Source organism: Eretmochelys imbricata, chromosome 5 (genome assembly GCF_965152235.1).
Source record: "Eretmochelys imbricata isolate rEreImb1 chromosome 5, rEreImb1.hap1, whole genome shotgun sequence".
Classification (NCBI taxonomy): domain Eukaryota; kingdom Metazoa; phylum Chordata; order Testudines; family Cheloniidae; genus Eretmochelys; species Eretmochelys imbricata.
Genome location: NC_135576.1, coordinates 97,747,223 through 97,764,527, shown reverse-complemented (window position 1 = coordinate 97,764,527; position 17,305 = coordinate 97,747,223). Strand labels below are relative to the sequence as shown.

Below are 17,305 nucleotides of genomic sequence, written 5' to 3'. Positions count from 1 at the left end.
CTACAAATGTTTCCCTGGCTTATCTCATATGAAATTTAATTTTCCATGATATGAAATGTAGATAAATGGGAAATTTCACTGTAAATCTTTTCCTAATCACATAAATCATGAGAAGCTATGTTTTCCCTATAACGAATTTTAAATTGCAATAAGTGAAAATAGTTCAAGAAGCTAATTTTAGATAAATGTTCAGGAGTGGTGTAAGACTGTCATAAAGAGACAATTCTTATGGTTATAAATGCAGAATTAATCTTTTTGACTGGGGGCATTTATATTGCTGAGGATTAATGGCCTGGTTGGAATTAAAACGGAACATCTTTACATATTTTGTTATTAACTTATGTTGCAGTGGAGTCCAAATAACACACATCAAATGTTAGTCTCTTTTGAAATATTCCACAACTTCCAGAAACCAAATAAAATGAAAACCCCAAATCAACATGCAACCTCAAGATAATGGACAAGCAAGGGAAATGAACTGGGAAGGGATCCAGCCAGTTTCCATTGCCATATCACCCTCCATCATTCACGTCACCTGGTTTACACCACCCACCCAAATGTAACTTTGCCCCTACAATTTGCAAAACTATATGCAGAAGTCAAAACAGCTTGCTAGGATTTTATAAAATCCTATTTCCTGTTCAAGGAATCAGTTTCCAGCAATTTCTTATTCTGAGCTGTGTATATATTTTTGCAAATGTTAGGGACAAAATGAAGGAAGGGTGAGTATGAAATGAAGAATGATTTAGATTTTAAACGCTTTGGGGCAGAAATTGTAATTTCTTATATCTTTGTTAGTCACTGTACAATGGGATCCAACCTGGCTGAAGACTTTAGGTGCTAATGCACTCTAAATGTTAAACAATACTAGGGCAGTGGTACATGTATAGTTCCCTTAACTATTTATATCCAGGCAGTAAAAGATTGTATTAAAAGCAGCAGCAGCAAATATATTTCAAAGGTGAACTCTGTTGCTGTTATCCTAGCCTTTGGACACTTATATTGGGAGAGATTCTTTTTGCTTCTTTTCTTCTAATGCTTTGTCAATCAATGTTTGGAGGTGTAATGAGAATTTTAAAAAGTACTTACCTATTAATCGTAGAGGCCAAGATTTTCAAAGAGGATCCTAAAACCCATATTCAGGGATCTAAATCTGTGGCCTAATTTTCAGATGTACTTAGGAGCTCCTGGACGCTCAACATCTTTGAGAAATCAACAGGGATGCTGGAACAATTTTTATAGTGGGGGTGCTGATGATAGAAACCATGGAAACCATATATCTGGCGTTTGTTATTACTACTTCAAGCCAAGGGGTATGGCAGCACCCCCAGCACTGTTAGTTCCAGCACTACTGAAAATCAGGCTACTTAGTTATATTCCATTTCTACATGGGAAAGCTTTTTCAATATAAACTAAGCTATGAATTTAAACCAATATACCAGTATAAGCTCTCCCCTCCCCCAACCTAGACACTCTTATTCTGGTAGAAGAATCCTTTTTTTTGTTTTGGTTGTGTTGCTTAGGAAGAGGTTTAACATGGACCAAAAAAGTCACTCTGTACCAGAATAAGAACATCCATGGGGGTGGGTTGTAACTATATTGGCCAAACTTTCCTGTTTAGACAGAGCATGAGGTCCTGATTTAGCAAAGCGCTTAATCATTTGAACAACTGTGCTAGCTTCTGTGGGAGTGTATATTCCAAAAGAATTGCTGTTCCTTTTCAAATTTAAAAACAAAACCAAACAAAAACACTGTGTAAACAAGCTCTCCCTTCCTTTTGACCCTGGTACTCCAACCCTAAATGGTAAACTAAACATTCATGAAAAGTTAATCACTTGGGAAATTAGTACCTTCTTATGTTTCAGCCCATGAAAGCGCCTCCTTTTCACTGACAGGCAAAACTCGGTTGATATGCTAGACACTTTATCTTGAACGACTTATCCTTCAAGCAATCTCCTGTACAGGCAGCAGCCAGAGCAGCCCTGTGAAATACAGTCACGATGCCTAGACACGAAAAGCCAACCATCATTGAGAGTGCTGGTAATTACAAATATAATTATACATCTTATACATGTATTCACTTACTGTATGCAGCTCAACATTCTGCAAGATTGCTTGAAACTATTTCCCCCGTATTCTTCCTGGTAGAACTTTACCTTCAAGGTGTAATTCACTATCTGTTTAGCAATGTATTTTACTTGAAAGCACCTTTGCTTTTAGTTTGCTTCTTATAAGAGGTCAACTAGTTTTTCCACTAGCTCATAAATCAAAACAATGCAACAACCGCCATTGCTTGACCCACAATTCTATCAACAGATGGGACAGCTGAAGAAAACAAAGAATTTTTGGTGCCTCTTGCAGTTCATACTCAGGCTAAAATCCCAGTTGCTTCAGTATTTAATATGAAATGTAATGCACATTATTAATCATGAAAGCCTTTAGTAGTATTTCCATGTTGTTGCTGCATCATTATGTGTTGGATATTAGAAATGGTTTTTCTAGGACTGTAATTATCTAAGGACTAGATCCTGCAAAGTATTGAGCAGCTTCTGAAGGTGTGACATATACTTTTCTCTCATGGGCAATGCTGCAGTTTTCTAAATGTAGTGGGCATGAAGTATCTTATTTTTCTCCTGGAAGGAGGTGTGTCAGGGGTCTTATATCAAATTGCTTTTAACAGGAATTCATCAAGTCTCATTAAGGATCATGGCTGATACCACAAAGCAAATTTTTAGCAAACTCATGTTGTTCAGAAATAATGCAGTAAATTCTACTTTTATAACCAGCAGCTCCAAGAACTGCTCAGCACTTTGCAGGATAGGGCTCTAAAAGAAGTAATTTGGAGTTATATTCTGAAATACTCTCTCCTCCTCTCCAAATACCTTCACGTACATTTTTTCAGTCTTTTTCTCTTATTGATTTATATAATTTTCAGAGTGCTTGTGGGGACTCTAAATTGTTATGTATCAGTGGAATCTAGTTTTAGTATGGGACAAATTCTGATGTCCTCACTCAGGCTTTACTTAGCTAGAATTCTTAGTGACTTCTGTGGGTGTTTGTTCATCTTTAATAATGTCTTACTTGGACAAAAATGGACTACAGCATTCACCCATATTTGTAGGAAATGGGTACTGTGCTAAATTTTAATCCAGCTAACTAGCTAGTCAGCTGCTAGCATTTGCCCTTTGGGTCTAGATATCTGACTAATAATTCAGTTATGTTAGCATCTGTCAAAAAAAGTGATTTCTTACCAGAATTAGTATTTCTGAGATGAACAAGAATGGTGTTATATCTTTTCTGCACTGGATAATAGGATCATAATTAAACTTTAGGTAGATTTTACATCAGATTTAATTAGTAACATATAATGTTCACTTCACCATTTATATGAAAATCCATTTGGCATAGCGAAATTATCTTGATTCTATTTAGAGATGGGCTCATGCTGCTAAATTTAGGTCTGGATCTGGATTTCAAATACCCAAAGTTAGGTTGTGTTTAGTTCCGGAGCTTCAGTTCAGCTTATTATAAATATATAGGAAGCCTCTGAGAAATGCTCCATGGTTGGATTGCATACTCTCTCAAGGGCTCAGGATGTTTGATTCTGGTGTTTGGGTTCAGGCTCATCTCTAATTTTATTGCTATAAAAGTAAATTGTATTATATTATTGCTGGACCAAATGATTTTGGTAACAATCTGTTTCATAGTATCAGTCATGGTACTTTATCAGTCTGAATGAATTTCTGTCAGAAACAATTTGGTATAAGTAGGTTTAGCAAAATTCAATATTTTTATAATGTTGATGGATACGTTCATTTTAAAGTTGTTTAAATTTTTATCTATTTAAATGTTCACAGTTGCAAGAAATTATGGCGGGGTGTCAGACGAATATTTAGTGACAGCAGATGTTGAGATTCAAGAAGTTAAAGCTTTAAACCACAAATTGTCAACATCACAAGTCTAAATATGAAAAGTAAATATCCTTAACTCAACAAATCATGCCTGTTTTTAACTATTCATTCCCTAGCCCATAAGCCTAATTCACTAGTCTAGATCACTGGATTTCGACTCTAAGAAGTTCCCAAGCAGTGTTTTTCTTATTTTGCCTATCTGTAAATTTCTATCATCTTCGACAAATATTTTTTCATTGGTTTGTATGTTTTTGGTGAAATAGAAATTTACTAGCACCCTACTGATAAAAATCTAACCCTTTCAAAGCTAGGTATAAGATACCTGACCCACCTCTTTCCATGAGCAGCAATGCTTCAGATATGTCTGTAATCAGTGATATCACATCCATGCAATTTAGAAAAGTGCAGCATTTTCTCAAATGTTTGGCAGATGCATTGTTTCTGGGGCATGTTCAGGATGGTGCAACACAGTCATTTACTGTCATGTTGCATGATGTGAAGTGATCAGTAAGAGGTGCGAAAATAGGTGGACTCCTGAACATTGTTTGGTGGATCAAGCAGGGGCATGGGTGTCAAGACTCTCATCTTCTATTCCCAGCTTTGTGAGTGATTTGGTATATGGCCCTCACCAAGCCACACAGGGCTCAATTCTTCCATGCTTACTAGTTGTGGCCCAGGAACATCTTAGTGCTAACTGGCAGAGGAGAAAGGAGGGTGCACAGAGTTTAACAGGGATTCCCTGGGTCAGATACATGCTTAATAATTCACTCGAGGGGGGCATGTGAGGACGCTGCTGAGAGCCAGTAATCTGTTGTCATCATCCATCCATTTTGCAGTGATGTATGATTATGTATCAATACTGGAAATTATATTCTTAAGTTCAGGCATGTCACCAGGAGGAGACATGTCTCAGCCAAGTTCCTTTCAACCAGGAGGTAACAGATGCTTCTCTCTCTGTCTGGTCATCCGTGCATACTGAGCCAAATGTTAATCAAGAGATTGAAATTTTTTTTTCCAAGAGAGGAAGTTTAAAGGAAAAAATAAACAGAAGGGGATCCTGGTTATGAATATAGACAACGCGTTGTTGGGGGTATAAGTGGGGTTGCAGAGGTACACCCTGGATCCTTCACTGAGGAAGCAAGTTAACAGTAGCCTGTATCTTATCAATGGAGGTCACAGCAAAGCCTGACTGTAAAACACTGGCAGGACTTGGGTGAGCATTGCTCTATAAGATATGAAAGGATCTAATTAAGTCTAAGTTCTAGAATGCATGTTATGATCTTATATGTAGCCATTTGTTTCCAATACTTCTGTTTGCTATCACTTGAATTACTACGCTTTTCTTAAGCTTTTCTTTGTTTTCACTATAAACATCTCTAAGTGCTGTGTGCCAAGCAGAGCAGTGATGTGAGGTATAACTGGTAAGCCAGGGTGTACTGCTTCTTTGGCAGGACAGCAACAGTGAATACTGCAGGCCTCCAGTGGAGCAGGAGCTGGATGCTTCAGGGAGATGCTCGGAGGGCTCAGAGTTGGAGTGTGCCTATCAGTAACCTGTAGAGAGAGAGCACGGCTTGTGTAGACCTAGACTTTGTGTTGGCCATGGCCCATGGAGTGAGGCAGGCTGACTCATGGCAGGCAGAGTGAAGGCTCTCACACTAAGGGCAGGTGGTACTGGGTTGCCTCACAGTCCTGGGTACTCCTGGGAAGTGTCACCCAGTGGGATTACTTTAGGTAATACTCAACATGAGTGCATCTCCATAATGGAGGAGCCCCAGAAGAAAGGTAATGCAACCCAGGGTCACACAACCTATCTTTCCTGATCTCTAGAGGATCAATGCAGCCCCTCCCCTCAGTCCTGGCCAGCCCATTCATCCAATTGATCCAGAGTTCTCTCTTCAGGGCCTGGAAGTGGATGGAGATGACCCTGATAATAGTGAGGCACTGGGTGGTAGGATTGGGACCAGGTCTGTTTTATGTACACTAGACTTGAAACTTCTACAGAATCTTTCTTTTCAGTAGCTAGCAGTACCACCTGTTCGTCTCATTACCAATGCTGTAAATGGGAGAATGGGAATAAGATGAGCAAGTCACACTTTGGAAACTGTAAAGGTCAGAGACATACAATTTACTACATTCCCAGTTTTCATAGACAATACTGGGCATTAATATTTTGATCCTACAGTCTTAGGACAAAGATTGTCAATTGAGCAGATTGATGTAGGGCCATTTCCCATTCTCATGACAAAGTGTTAACAGAAATAGGAAGGAATACAGATGTAACCTGTTCTAGTTCTGGTCTTACGTGCGTAGTTTAAGGGGTTCTGCAGGCTTCACAGACCCCAAATTCTACCTATTGTAAAGCACTATAGGTCAGCTCCTCTGCTGGTATAAGTCAGCATAGCTCCACTGAAGTCAAGGGCTTCAATGGAGCTATTCTGAACAACATTGGCTGGTTCCTCTTTTTTTTTTTTTAACTCTTTTTCTTTCTGACCTGATCTAGAAAAAATGTATAAGCTTGCACCCTGCTCTCCACATGGCACCAGGTGTTTTGCAGCAAAACCCTAGATTCTCAGGTAGGGGCCTAATTAAAAAAAAAAAAAACAACCTCTAAGCAATGAGTTGTTTTCTGTTCTGGGTATTTATGAACATGATGCAAACAAGGCTGTCACACCATCCTTCTGCCTACCCATCTGCTCAGGAGACATGGGCTGGACAGGCAAAACTCTCATGCGGATCTGAACTTGTCCCAAATTCAGAAGGAGTGCTTTGAACCGAAACCCTTGTTGGTAGGGCACTGACTTATACTTCACATATATAAACAGGTTTTAATCTCCTAGCCCCCCTGCATGCATTCAAAACAGTCAGTATGGCCTGTGTAATGATAGGGCTGAGCACAACCTTGATAGTGGTGATGCTGTGCAGAATGTTTCATTGTAAAGCAGGCCCAGGAGCCCTGAGGATTCTGATGGGTCCACAGGGCTTGGGGAAGGACAAACCCTGTGCTTCCCATGATGGAACAAGATGCGGGAGGGAGGAACTCTGAAGGATTCTTTACTGAAGTTTCCTCCCCTCCTCAGCCTGCTTCTGTGGGTTTTAATGGCAAGGGAGAATAATAAGGGCTTGATTCTGCAGCACTGCAATAGACTTATCAACCCTTGAGCTGAAAGGGAGCTTTGCCTGAAATAGGAGTTTTAAGTCTTGCCCTAAACTTAAAAGGGCAACAAATGAAACCTGTGATGTACAAGTACAGAATAGCAGGAAACTGGAAGCAGCCAACCAGATTGTAGGATACCATACAAGTGCATGACAAGATGCCAACCCTCCCAATTTAGCCAGAACAGTTCCTATTGTTTTGGCAAAACATTTACCACTTCTTCATTCTACCAACAGAAACCAGTTGCCACCCTGCAGAGCTGAACAGAGTTGAAGGAATGTGTCCCTCCCTCATTTACTTCCTACATGTCCCTGTTTATAACTTTCAGATGTTGAGGAGGTTGCACGTTGTCAGGCAAAAAAGTCCTCTTCAGTGAAAGCCTGATGTAGGGAATGGATAATAATAAGGCACATGGCTGACAACTAGGCAGTTGGGAAAGTAGTTATTGGGGGAGGGAGGAAAGAAAATCTTCCTTTAGTTATCTGAGCCTGGTCATTAAAAACTGAACCTCATTAAATTTATGTAGTGATGACATTTTGGACATGTATAAACAGTCTATTTAACCAGCTCCCCTTAGCATATTTGAAATGTAGCCTGGAAAAAGAAAAGGACAGTGAAGGCAAGTGGGGGTTGCAGAGTTCCTGTATCAGCCTTCTAGAGTTTTGCAGTAATCTGATCAGCTTCACATATAAGGTCACATCAAACAGCTGACAAGCAAAATCTGACAATATACTAAAATGGTAAAGAAAACTGGAACGTCTCAATGTGCATTAAATTTGCAGTATAGATCTATAATTAAGTAGAGGTGAGATGTTTGCTTAAAACAGCAAGAAATCTCTTGATTTTTGTAGATTGGATCTTGGCTACTTGAAGGACTTTGTCTCTCCCCATGTGCTACACTATAGCAGATGGGATGCTGCCACCGACAGTTCCCTGGTTAAATGAGATAGGGATGCTAGCAGAGCATCCTAGGGGAAGGATAATTGAGCTCAGCATAACTTGGCCCCTTCGGGTCATCTTCAAGGTCTAGTGGTTTCCCCGGGTTGGGTTGCAGGGAGGCTTGTGAGTGGATGGAGGTGTGGTGAGGTATTTAGGATCTCTGGGACTACTAATTTTGGACATTAGTCTATTATTCAAGGGTCAGAGAAGAATGTGAAGGGAATTTCAGATTTTTTTTTAAGGAACTGGATGTAGATCTTCGAGGTATAGATGACTGTATCTTTTTGGCATTGGAGAGAGAATTTCACTAGTTTCTAGTGAAAGAGACCCACCTACATCATCAGATCTACTGACCAGGTCTAGATGTAGAAGGGGTACTGTCATCTCCTGACTGCTCCCTCATTGAGGAGTGAGGCTCTGCTGTGGCTTGCCTCAGTTCCCACCCCTTAAAGGGGTAACAAAGTCACTAAAACAGCCTGGCAAAGGAGAAGCCAAAAACTCTACCGCAGTACATCTCCTTTAATAAAGTACAGTACATCTCCCTTTAATAAAACCTTCTGAAAGGAACACTTACACCAGGGTTCTTACCTCAGAGGCCAGATACAACTTAAGTCCTAAAGCAAAATTCTCTAAGTTCTAGAAGCAGCTTCTTGTGTTGTAAGGCCTCAGGATTTGGGGGGAGGGATAGCTCAGTGGTTTGACCATTGGCCTGCTAAACCCAGGGTTGTGAGTTCAATTCTTGAGGGGGCCATTTAGGGATCTGGGGCAAAAATTGGGGATTGGCCCTGCTTTGAGCAGGGGGTTGGACTAGATGACCCCCTGAGGTCCCTTCCAACCCTCATATTCTATGATTCCCCAGCTTGTTCAAGGTCTCTCTCAGGTTTTCCCTGTCTGGATAGCTGTTGCTTAGTTCAAGGTCCATAGGTGTTCCCCTCCTTTGGAGCTTCCTTTCTCCTCAGAAGCTTTTATCAGCTGAGATCTCCTAAGCATTTTATTTGGCTCCTTACTTAACTGCCTTCCAGCTACATAGGCAATTAACTACACGCAGGTGGAGCAGGGTTGGCTCATTCCCTTCAGCGGAGCCTGTCATAGGTAGGCTGGGCATTTGACTCCAGGTAATTGCTTGCAAGTCTGTCTGTGCTCCAGTATATTGTCTTAATGATTAAATAATAAAGTCACAGTATTCATTTTTTATGTCACCCTTTATCCTGAAGAATCTTACAGTATTTTCCAAACTACATACAAATAGGCATTTTTTTGCCTATTACTGAAATGCAGCCTCCTCCAGGGTGAATGCAGGCAACTGTTGAACAGTTGCCAGCCAACAGTGTTACACAACTGGACCATATTTTATGGGTTAGTTCTGAGGAACATTTGCATGCTGCATCGTGCTATCAGAACAAGACCATGGGGAAAGTTTGTCAGTGAGAAAAAATAGAATGAGCTAGAAAACAAAAATGAAATATGAATGCTTCCCTCCATTCCTCCCATTTCAGCTGCACAACATATCATCAAGTGCAAAAGTCAATGGCAGGATGGATGAGGTAGGAATTTATCAGTACCTACAGTTCTAAATCTCAGGTTTATGAGGGCAGAGTGACTTGGGTGAACAAGGCCACTGAATGGCCACCCCACACACAATCTGTCTCTATATCTCATGGAGTGCTCCACTTGTGGCCATCAAAGGGAGAAGTTTCCAGCTTTTCCTCTGAGCAGTCTATTGGCATCTATGAGCCAGGCTTCACTGCAGCATTAACTCAGCCTCTTACTTGGGTGTTGCCCCAACCCTGCATCCCATCTACACACAAATCCCTCTCACTCGAGTTTGGCGGAGCTTTCAGCCCAAGCTAGCTCGCCTGACTGGGGCTATAGGCTAAAACTTGACTGAGTCTTTGGTTGGTAACCTGACCACTTTGCATTGAGGATGAAGGCTAAAACACTTGAGTGGAGAAAGTCCTTTAGTGCCTTCCCATGACTCCCTCCATGAACTCAGAAGGACAGAGAAGTTCTCCCACAATTCACTGGGAACGAATCAGAGTGACTCAGCTTACCACCGCACAAAGAACCACTGGAGGCATATCCTGAAGTCCTAGTGACACATCCAGGTGCAGCACCAGTAACTCAGGCAGAGTTTTGCAGTGTGGCTGCGCGCACTAGGCTAGGCTAACCTGGGTGCTCAGATCCTGGTGCTGGTCACCCAAGATAACTGTGCAGTGAACACATACCCCAAGATATTTGAGACCCTCTTCAAACCTTCTCATTAACACTGAGTCATTCTAGATGTTGCTGCATAGCTCTGCCCTGCTTCTTGGAGCTGTTCACAAGTCTGATCACGTGTAGGCCAATTTGAAAAAGCTGGAAACAAGTGACAGTTATACAGCTAAAAGCATCCCACATACTGATGTTTATGGTCTTGCACCAAAGATTATAAATAACGACTTCAGCAAACCAGTGTATCATGAAACCTTCAGTTTTGATGCAGGGTAATAGTAAAGTGTCTGAGGAATACTTCTCTGCTATTTCTGTAGGCTGTGTCATATAGAAATGCATTGAAGTTTAGTGCTAAACAGCATTTAGATTTAGTGTCACCATGAAGTGTAATTTGTATATAGATGAAATGCTCCCGTAATAATTCAGTAAGACAGGGCTTGCCATGAATAATGGTAGCATTGAATTGTGGGCTGCTTAGCCCCTTCTTTTCCTCTTAGAAAACTACTACCGAGTTAATGATCTGAAGTAGCTTTCTAGTAATAAGGCTACGTACATTTCTGTTGCTCCTATCAGCCAAATGTCCAAACTACCAATAATGTTGGTCTTTTAGATATGTGACAAAACGAACAAACAAAACCAAAAAGTCAATTATTAATACAGCAAAGATCTTAAAATTATTTGTATTTCTACGCATGTGGTCTTCGTTACTCCAGCAGCTGAGAAGGGATCTGTTTCTTTAATATGTATAATATTCGCTAGTTTCATGATCAGTTTCATGACACAGCTTTTCTAATGTCAACAAAGTGCAGAGCTATGTGAAATGTTTGCGAGGAAGCCACTAGAAACACTTTAGGTTTCTAGCTTTTTTTATAAAGTCCAAACTTAGGTCAGGTGTGTCAAAAATCTCACTGGCCTTTCAAGTGAACCTGAACAGATCCTGTAATGTGTGCATGCTACCCTGGAGCAGAGAAAGTTTTGATACTCACCTAACAAGTGCCACTTGCCAGGCCTACACTCTAGACCTCATATTACTCATACAACATACCCATTTTTTTCTGCTTTGCTTAATATGCATTGTCCACCATGTCAGGTCAGAAGTCTCATAAGCATTTTAAAAATTGGCACCGGTAGCAATGTTGCTGACACTGATTACCATGAAAGGCACATGTTCCAAAGTCTGGTGCTCTTTGGCTGCAGCTCCTCTCCTGATACTTTCAATTATCATTGAACTGTAGCTGTTGATACTCTCTGCTCAGCAACATACAATACTGAGTTACAATCCAATAGCACCACCCTAATAAATAACGCTTTGTACCAGACCACACTGTGAGCTCTATAGGTAAGAAATAAAGATGAGAAATTTAACATGTCCAGACCACTCTAGAACTTTTGAAGCAATATATTCTGTATTGCCCTGCCCCCCTTTTTTCAAATTACTAGTGATATTTGCATGGACCAGGGTTTTTATCCATGTGAAGTTCATTTTCCCTGCTGCTTATTCCTGTCTTGTTTATACTTGAGCACGTTTGTTACTTTCTGTGTAACATTTCTGTAAAAAACAGTTTAGTTAAAAAAATGGTTTCCCAAAACAAGTCTTAACAGGTTTCATCAGCTGCACATACATCAAGCAGACAGTTTAGGTCTCATTTACATGGTGTAAAGGCATTGCAGTAAAATGGCTTAAGCTGGTAACAACTGCACAACACACATACAACTGCTGCCCAAGCATTTTGCAAGCATCAGTTATATCAGCTGGATGGAAAGCTGGGGATGAGGGTTTTTTTTGCTTTTTCTAGCATCTATTTCTATGAGAGTCTTGTTTTTGCTTCCTAACATGCTTGCTCTGGGAAAACTTCTGATAGAGCTGAAAACTGGCCTGACACCATTATGAGAGCCCTGCTTGGGATATAGAATGATGAGGTGTTCCAACATTGTCCACAAGCGGCTGGTCTCCAGCAAGGTGTCACAAAGTTTGGTGAATTGGGTGTAGTGCTAACCAGTGCTGGGACAACATCAAGAGGCTGTGGGACCAATATCATAAAAGAGCATTGTCAGGGCTGCTTGAGTCACTGGCACCTCCATCTTGGGCCCTTCTATGCAGTGCTTGTCTCCATCCAGGCAATCATTCCAGGTTGTTGGTGCTTGCGGGGGGCGGCGGGGGGGGGGGTTTGAAGGTGAGGCTGATGAAAATTGCCAAGAATCAGGAGCTGAGTGTCCTGGAGTCCAAGGGACAGCTGACAGAGGGGGATGACTGAAATGAAGATGAACTATCACAAGATGAGAGGACACTGACATAACTAACTGTCTTCAGACTGGTTTCAGAGTAACAGCCGTGTTAGTCTATATTCACAAAAAGAAAAGGAGACACCATCACAGGGCCTAATAACATCAGCCACACTATCAGAGGCTCGTTCACCTGCACATCCACCAATGTGATATATGCCATCATGTGCCAGCAATGCCCCTCTGCCATGTACATTGGTCAAACTGGACAGTCTCTACGTAAAAGAATAAATGGACACAAATCAGATGTCAAGAATTATAACATTCATAAACCAGTCGGAGAACACTTCAATCTCTCTGGTCATGCAATTACAGACATGAAAGTTGCGATATTACAACAAAAAAACTTCAAATCCAGACTCCAGCGAGAAACTGTTGAATTGGAATTCATTTGCAAATTGGATACAATTAACTTAGGCTTGAATAGAGACTGGGAGTGGCTAAGTCATTATGCAAAGTAACCTATTTCCCCTTGTTTTTTCCTACCCCCCTATCCTCCCCCCAGACGTTCTTGTTAAACCCTGGATTTGCGCTGGAAATGGCCCACCTTGATTATCATACGCATTGTAAGGAGAGTGATCACTTTAGATAAGCTATTACCAGCAGGAGAGGAGGTATTTTTTCATGCTTTGTGTGTATAAAAAGATCTTCTACACTTTCCACAGTATGCATCCGATGAAGTGAGCTGTAGCTCACAAAAGCTTATGCTCAAATAAACTGGTTAGTCTCTAAGATGCCACAAGTACTCCTTTTCTTTTTGTCTTCAGACTGTAAGCTTTTTGGGACAGATACTGTCACTTCCTCTATGTATATACAGTGCCTGAGACAATGGGTACCTAGCCTGTCTGAGGCCTCTAGGTGCTACTATAATAATTATGATTAATAATAATAGACACACTGTGTGTTCTATTTGATGTCATTGTGCCTTATTGCCTTTTTTATTTGTTTGTGCTTGAGGGAAGAAGAATCCCGGAACTAACAATACCAATACCATCAATGTAGTACTGAGATGTTTCTTCAAAGAGCTAGTAATAGGCATCCATCTTCATTTGGAAATTTATTGACACTCACCATCACCCCATCCAGCTATCATCCCAACATAAAATACAGGTCTCATCCAGAATGGTGCTCCACTCCGGAAACATTCATGGACTGCAAGAAGGCAAGGTTGGTCTTCAGTGCCTGCCTGCTGCACCAGTAAATTATTCTACAGCTGATCCTGGGACATTGTGCTAAGGGGAGTTATAAGCACTGTGCCCATTAACTGAAAACTCAGGAGCTCTTATCTGTTCCTGAATTCTGCCTGTAACACTTTCCAATCTTCAGCAGCAATGCAACTAATCAGTGGAAGCTGTGTTAAGAACTGTCACTTCTGCTCCAGGGTCGGGTCTATGTTGGTGCTCATGTTGATGGTGATACTGACTGCATTTGGGAATTCTGGGGTATTAACAAACAACTCTGATATCCTTTAACTCCCAGAATGTTTCACTATGTGGAAATTCTTCTCTCTTATCCCAAGACTACTTATTTTGCTTACGAGCGTTTGGTGAGGGACCTTGTCAAAGGCTTTCTGAAAGTCCAAGTACACCTATGGAACTCGTTGCCAGGGGATGTTGTGGAGGGCAGATGGTCAGGGACGCAACCCCATGCTCCGGGTGTCCCTAATCCTCTGAGTTCCAGAAGCTGGGACTGGATGACTAGGGATGGATCATTCAATAATTGTCCTGTTCTGTTCATTCCCTCAGAAGCATCAGGCACTGGTCACTGTCAGAGGACAGGATACTGGGTTCGATGGACCATTGGTCTGACTCAATGTGGCCATTCTTAAGTTCTTATCTACTGCAGAGAAGGCCAGAGTGTCTGTGGAATGAAGCACAATAATGTGTAATTCCAGCAGATATAAAAGGAACCTGTAATAATTTGTCACTTAAATGTTGCCACAATGGTTTCTGTTGCACAGTAAATTTGTTTTTTTTTAGAGGGTCTCTTTAGGACAAATGGATTTAGCAGGTTTGCATGGTCTATTTTTGCAGAAGAATGAGGTCATGGAGGCAGGAACTACCTTTCAATCTAATGCTGTAAATTGTCAGCTTTTGCAAAAAAACCAAGATTGTGCAAGGTCTGCACTATGAACTCACTACTCTTGCAGTTGCGTGATCCCCTTTAATCCTCTCTTTGCACTTCCAGGCTAATACAGTGCTTTTTGTCACATCCTTTTCACAGTAATATCCACTTCTATTTGGCCCTATGTTTTTTTCTTTGTTTGTTGTTTAAAATCTCTGCTATTTAGCACTTCTACTGCTGGTCACATAGATAATCAAGCATGTAAACATGTTGACTTTCTATTATTTATTAGTCAGAATGATGAGTGATCCTATTATTTAGTGCAACATATTATCTTGTCTGATATGCTGGATTCAGTTTAGCACATTTATTATCTTATGCCACTATATTTAATTAAATTCAATCAATTACTTTCTATTGCATTTAAGTTGCTACGCTGCATAGGCATTGTTTTTATTTGTTCCAGATATAATGTTAATTTCTGCATGATATACTTTTAGCTCCAGCGAATGATTCAGAATATATTCTAACCCCCCAGCTGTTTGCTTATTGTCTGCACTCATCAAAATCTGAAGTAAGGCCAATCCTATATCATTATAGTGCTTCCTTGGGAATTTCTCTTTGGCTGGAGGAGCTCAGCAAAGGAATTAGTTGCAAATAAAAGACCATGAGCTTCTGTTGCATGCAACCTATCTTTTTAGAGATGTCTGTCTTCGTCATTGCAAGCTCTCAATAGCAATGTAATGATCTTTGTCAAATGTAGATCCAGTTACTGCCAGCAACAGTAGGCATATGTCCAGGCCGAACAAAAGAGCACTTATTTTCACATCCCACTGATGATATTGCATGATTACATTTGTGCATAGCCTTAAAAATTATTATGCAGATGTTGTTCAAATAACAGAAAATACTATTACAAAGAGATGCTTTATGGAGGGAATTTAAATTTTGTGCATACGTCCCTGTTTTAATGTGTCTGTCAGATACTGGATAATAATCCTTTCCATGTTAATTCACAGACAGAAACAAGACTCTTTATTGTTTCTTGTTTACGGCTTTACATATTTTACCATTTTTTGATTTATAATCTCCTATCTCGGTAAAGCTAAGCAGCAATGCCTGATTGTTTGGTTACAGTTTTCACTGGATAAATTAACTTCTACATCATGGTTTAAGAGGTCACAAGCTGCTTAATATGAGTCCATGTCAGAAACTGCGGTGGAGGGGAGCCACTACAAGAGTGAGGAAAAGTGAAAAGGCACACAAGGAAGTGAATAATAATGATAATTTTAGTTTCCTGTTGACTGAAAGGTTATTTTAGAAAATTTGAGTTGTACAACTTACTATAGGCTTACCGTCCTGACATAACAGGGAGAAAGTTAGGTAGCACATGTCTGAAAATATATGGTAAAAAGTAATGGAATAACAGCTGCATAGTTATATTAATGGACAATATTTCTTAATTTCCTCCTTAATTCTTTCCCACTACATATCAACTTATACATTCCATTGGCATACCTCAAGCCCTCTCCCTCATGCTTCTGGACCTCCAGGCTCAGACAGAGACACCTTGAGAACTTTTCAGGGAGCTGGCTGCAACCGTCTCCTCATACAACAGTAGAAATCTTTCTGAGGGAACATCACTGGTCTCCACACCAGTTGACCAACACCAGATTGACACCAGGTCACCAAATAGCTCTTTTCTACAGTTGAACTTTTTTGGAATTAAATACATAGGGTTCCCTACCATCACCACCACTGGTTCAAAGTGCCCCAGGGAGATTATTTGGGATATACTCCTGGTTACTTGTGGCTAGCAGGTACAGGATGTCTCCCGCTCTACTCATTAGTAATCACTATTAGAGCAGTGTGAATAATTTGACTGGAATTTCAACTCCCATAAAATGAGGGTAGGTTTGTGTGTTCTAGATCTCTCCAGGAATAATAAACCCAGTTCCATAAACATTTAGGTAACAGGCTTGATAACGTTTGCAGAACCATAGATCCACACCCTCCAACCACATATCAGTAAACAGAGCAACTCAACCAACATCCTCTATTCATTACAACCAGTGCCCATATGTGCCCTTCTCTCATTAAGCCAACCATCAGCTTCCTCCGTCACTGCATTACTGGACTCCCTCAGACAGTAACACCGCAGCCATGTCCCTCCACTTAGGACCAGGGACCCCACTCTAACCTAAGTATTGTTGTCCTGGAAGTGGAAGGTGGCTAGTATATGGGGTCCTCTCCTTGAAGTCTCCACTCCCTATCTTGTCTCTTGGGGGCTATGAGGTAGGGCAAATCCCTGTCCAAGAAAGAACAAAATCATTTCTTGCCACTTTGCTTAGAGTTTTGAATTCTAAATCTGAAGCTTCAAGAGAAACTCCTCTCCCCTCTTCTGGAACCCTCTATCCATCAGCTGTGCTGCTACTCCTAAATCTCATTCCTCCTCCACTCAGTTTTACCAGGAAATGGCTCTTTGTTAAAGCTTGCAGTGATCTTAGAAGATTCCAGAGCACTAGTCACTGCTAGTCTTGCACATTTTAAAAGAAAGTTTGAGAACTGCCTGGGGAGGCAGCAGTTTTTTCATTGTCTTTCTGCTAATCAGGAGGTAGCTGCTAGTTACCTCATCTCTCCATGAGACTTCTACCTCTCACATCCTCCAACGTCTTCCTATTTGAAAAAGTAAATCTCACTTTTTATTACCACCATTCTCAGCTCCAGTGCTCTGGCTGAAGAC

At 40.8% G+C, this 17,305-nt stretch overlaps 1 protein-coding gene across 1 annotated transcript in view; it reads left to right on the top strand.

The window, feature by feature from the left end:
• The first annotated feature begins 2,000 nt into the window (after positions 1 to 2,000).
• The window catches only part of TMC1 (transmembrane channel like 1), a 79,664-nt gene continuing 64,359 nt past the window's right edge, over positions 2,001 to 17,305 (top strand). The window contains exon 1 of the mRNA XM_077818029.1: positions 2,001 to 2,040. Coding sequence (XP_077674155.1) covers positions 2,001 to 2,040 — 40 coding nt within the window. The remainder of the gene's footprint in view (positions 2,041 to 17,305) is intronic.